Source organism: Bidens hawaiensis, unplaced genomic scaffold (assembly GCF_021521415.1).
Source record: "Bidens hawaiensis isolate Kalapana, Puna unplaced genomic scaffold, B.hawaiensis_p1.1 tig00028030_1, whole genome shotgun sequence".
Taxonomy (NCBI): Eukaryota; Viridiplantae; Streptophyta; class Magnoliopsida; order Asterales; family Asteraceae; genus Bidens; species Bidens hawaiensis.
Window position 1 is genome coordinate 125,408 of NW_027494552.1, and position 4,040 is coordinate 129,447.

At 34.6% G+C, this 4,040-nt stretch overlaps 1 protein-coding gene across 1 annotated transcript; it reads right to left on the reverse strand.

The window, feature by feature from the left end:
• Positions 1-280: 280 nt before the first annotated feature.
• LOC143576228 (uncharacterized) lies at positions 281-3,226 on the reverse strand. Its single transcript, XM_077060368.1, has 4 exons — positions 2,798-3,226; positions 2,318-2,571; positions 1,155-1,316; positions 281-499 (listed from the first exon to the last, which is right to left on the reverse strand). Exons 1-3 carry the CDS (start codon positions 3,093-3,095, stop codon positions 1,236-1,238), a joined length of 633 nt encoding a protein of 210 aa, XP_076916483.1. The 5' UTR covers positions 3,096-3,226; the 3' UTR covers positions 281-499; positions 1,155-1,235.
• Between the last annotated feature and the right edge of the window lie 814 nt (positions 3,227-4,040).

The following is a 4,040-nucleotide window of genomic DNA, read 5'->3' on the forward strand; positions in this document are numbered from 1 at the left end:
CTACTCTTGTATCCATCCAGCTATTATTCCACCTTGTTCAGAATCTTTTTGGAGATGGTTATACAATATTTCTGCCTATCCGGGCCGGCCGGTCTGCTTTATGCTCTGTCCTCCTTAATAATAATATTCATATTCATGTGGGACTTGTAACCATGTTCATTTAAAAAAAACAACCTCCATAGAACATGCTTATAAAACACTTTCTTCTGGATGTTTGTAAAGCATTCAAATCTTAACATAAGATCATACCATGTTATTATTTTTCGAACCGACAAAAATGTGTGCAAGCATTTCATTCTCTAGTAAAACCGAAAAAAAATCTATACATTTTCTTTTTTCGTGGAAGACAGATCTCAAGCGCGATACTTATCCCCACTTGTATAAGACCGAAACACAACTCATAGTTTACATATGTGATATGTACCCAAACTTATATATATTATCTTGGTCACCATCTCTTCATGTTTGGCCATCAAGTGACGGTTCTCCTTCGGATAACCTGCATAAAGAACAACATTATCAAACAAAGATTAGATTCATCAAACATTAAAAAAAATTGCAAGATGAGCTTAGATTGCATTAAAAACTAAACCTAACTGAAATCTTGGACAAAAATGACTATATTCCACGTTGGGCATGAACAAGTTGCCAAAGAGCACATGGTGATGACTGAATAGGTTCAATTACAGGACAGATTGAAGGAAAAAAGTAGTCTTTTTTAGGTACCAAGCAATCTGTCTGGGAAAATGGGTTGGCATGGGACTTGTTAAATATTTTATTATATATCTATAATTTATATATACCCCAATGGCCCACAAAATGGGGAAATTTAAACTATGAGTAGCATGTTTTGTTTTGATAGTTGTACATTACAAGTTAACAAATACAGTTTGGTAATTGGGAAAATGACCAAAATGTCGATTTATTAGTCTAAGGTGAAAAAAAATGTTCATTTAACCAGCCTTTTTCATAGACATCCACCCTAAATCTAATTGACGCGTCTACTTAACAATTATTATATGAAATTTTCAATTAACAAGATTCTACGATCCTCAAAAAAAATTTCCGCAGAAGACAATCTGGGCGGAAGCCCGTTCAAACGGACAAAATATTTATTTTGAATAGTCAAATAGACATTGAAGAGATTATGTTACCTGAAACTTGGATATGGAATCTTGGTTGGCCATTGAAAAGACTATGAATATGGGATGTGAATAGTTACTAAGCTTGCATATTTAGTTTTGGAGTTTCACTTTCACTCTTTCATCTTGAAGAATCTTTGAGTACCTTGGAAACCCATTTTTAAATGTAGATACCTGAAATAAAAAAATACATAATCTTGTTAAATAAAGAAAACCCTTTATTCCAACTAATAAAAAGATCAATTCTTTAATTATCTTATTACTAGAGTTATACCAAAAGGGTATGGTTGAATCTCAACTTGTACTTCAAAGGAATTTTGTTAAATCATAAAGTCCCTTTAGCTTGTTTTAAAGTTATGCAACCGAATACGAATCATATAACGCTTTCGGTTCACTCGGTAGATGTTATTCTAAAGTGATTTACACTTTATTTCCCATTATATTTTCAATACATTATACAACTAAAGTCATTTCAAGCGAATATTACATGAAAATTGTGATATTTTGGGAAGACCGACTTCAGCTTTGTATGTCGATTATAGATAAACTCTACAATTATAGATATTTCTTGAAGTAAAAGAAATTCAAACCGCGTGTAAAGTGTATTTTTTCTTGAAGAGTCGAAATCAATTTAATTTACTACCCAACAAAATGGACATTCTCTCTTCTAGCCGTTGAAATGTAACATGTCATGGTCCCCTCATTAGTAAGTTGTACATTAATAACATAACTCTAGCTTGCCAAAAGCCCTATGTAACGCCTTTCAATTAATTTGACTACTTTTGGTTAAATATAATTAATAATGTAAAAAAATTTCATGTAACATTTATACAACCACCTAAAATTCTTCTCCACCGTTGAAATAGTCAACAATGGCAAATCACGAAAAAAACGTTTCACGTCTTTTGTAACGGCCCCACTTTTTCAGTTATGTACAACTTGTGAGAGATGGCTTACAAGTAGCTTATGCATGATGTACAACTTTTTATTGCATAGTGAACTATTTAGGTATTAAATTAAGCATAAATGGACTCTCAAGGTAGGTTTATTATAGGTTTAATGGGAAGAATCTTTATTCAAAAGGATATATATATATATATATATATTTAAAACAGCAACTATTTTATAAAAAAATTATTAGCTAAATAAGACGATACATCAAAACAAATACTTACCGCTTCAATGTCAATTTTGTACACGAGAAGCTTCCGTCGTTCTCTGCAACTAGTCCGGTACGCCACTAACACGTGTCCGAATGCCAACGACATCGAACATACAAACAAAGCCACTTGCGTCGAGGTAAACTCGCTGCCGAACACACACGACGCCTTGATCAATACGAACAACAACGACGCAACCGAACAAACCATAGTGATTCCTAAGTATGGGCCCCTTGATAACCCGGGACCATCACATAGTCCGTACACACCTACGTTAACAACATAAATTGTCAAATGATTAATTAATTAGAGAATTATTTACTTTATACAGTAAAAAGTAAAAAACCCTGTCAGGTGAGCTAGCCTGGTATAGGAATAGGACACATGGCCGGGAGGTCCATGTTCATTTGTCATGTTTGAACATGGAACCTCCTGTCATATATATCCAGGCTAGTCATTTTTCAGGGTTTAATGAAAACAAAATTAATTACTCACAGAGTATGATGGCTGATCGGATTATGGAAATAATCGGGATATCGATCAACGAATACCGAAAATCGTAGTTGATCAAATGAGAATTAAGGGATTGAATAAACGAGAACGTCCGAGTGGGTTCGGATAAAGGCGGTGTGAGCGAAGCGGATAACAAAGCTGTTGGAAGCAAAGCGTCCGCGACAGCGAACAATATTGGGGCCGAAAAGAACATGAAGGAAATGATCATAGTTACTAAAAAGAACAAGGTTTTGAATCCTCGTAAAGCCTTCTTACTTCTTTCATCTTTCAAAAAACCCATGATGTTTTTGAAGGTGTGATAGTAATATTATTATTGGTAGAATATGGAGACAAGGAGAAGAAGCAAAAACAAATGTTTGAGTTGGGAAATAAAAGGGGGTCAAATAGGGGAGAAGAGAAGAGGCATTTTCTCTCACATCAATTTTTTTTTCTCTCTCTATATAATATTGTTTGTAAACCGTATGAAATGTGTGTGGGGTCGGGTTGTGTTGAAAGAGGCATGAAATAAACGGAAATTACCTGATTAAAGCATTATTTATATAAATAATTTGGTTTTCTAAAATCAATTATTTGTCAACTGTGTAAATTTGTTATTGAGTTTAGAAGATTTTTAATATATGGAGAAATAGATGTTTGTATTAATGAAATTTATATGTTTTTTATGTTATGTAATTAGATTCATTGTGGTTATATATTGAAGAAAAAATGTTTATCTATTTTAACTAGTTGATAAGTGTTGAGGTAGGGTATGAAACCCACCATTTGGCTAAGTATGACAATAATTGTATACACCGGGCGGAACACTAGGTGTCAGGAAGCCACTAACGCAGGGCATAGTGCATGGCGCGAAGAGTGGAGTCCAATATAAATTTTCCTGACACCTCGAGAATGGTAATGCAAAGGTCTCACCAGCATGGGACAAAAAGATGGTAACCCACGTAGGGATAAACACCAAACCAATGGGGATTGGACAACACATAAAGGATGGTACAAACAGTACAATCAAATCCTTATCAAAAGGCCATGATGCCCACCAACTTCCACCAACCACCACGACCGCACGAGTGGGGAATATTATTGGTGGAGAACCTGACAAGGTGGTTGGTCACACTCTCTCTCCTCCGGCTATAAATACCAGTAAACCTCCAAATAGTAAAGGAGGGACTCTCTCTTACTATCACTATCAAATTATACTACCTCATATTATCAAATACTGATTCTCACG

Coding starts and splice junctions, on each gene's coding strand:
- LOC143576228 (XM_077060368.1), bottom strand. CDS start 3,095: ATGGGTTTTTTGAAAGATGAAAGAAGTAAGAAGGCTTTACGAGGATTC. Junction 2,572..2,797: donor CCGATCAGCCATCATACTCT/GTGAGTAATTAA, acceptor TTGTTAACGTAG/GTGTGTACGGACTATGTGAT. Junction 1,317..2,317: donor ACAAAATTGACATTGAAGCG/GTAAGTATTTGT, acceptor TTTTTATTTCAG/GTATCTACATTTAAAAATGG.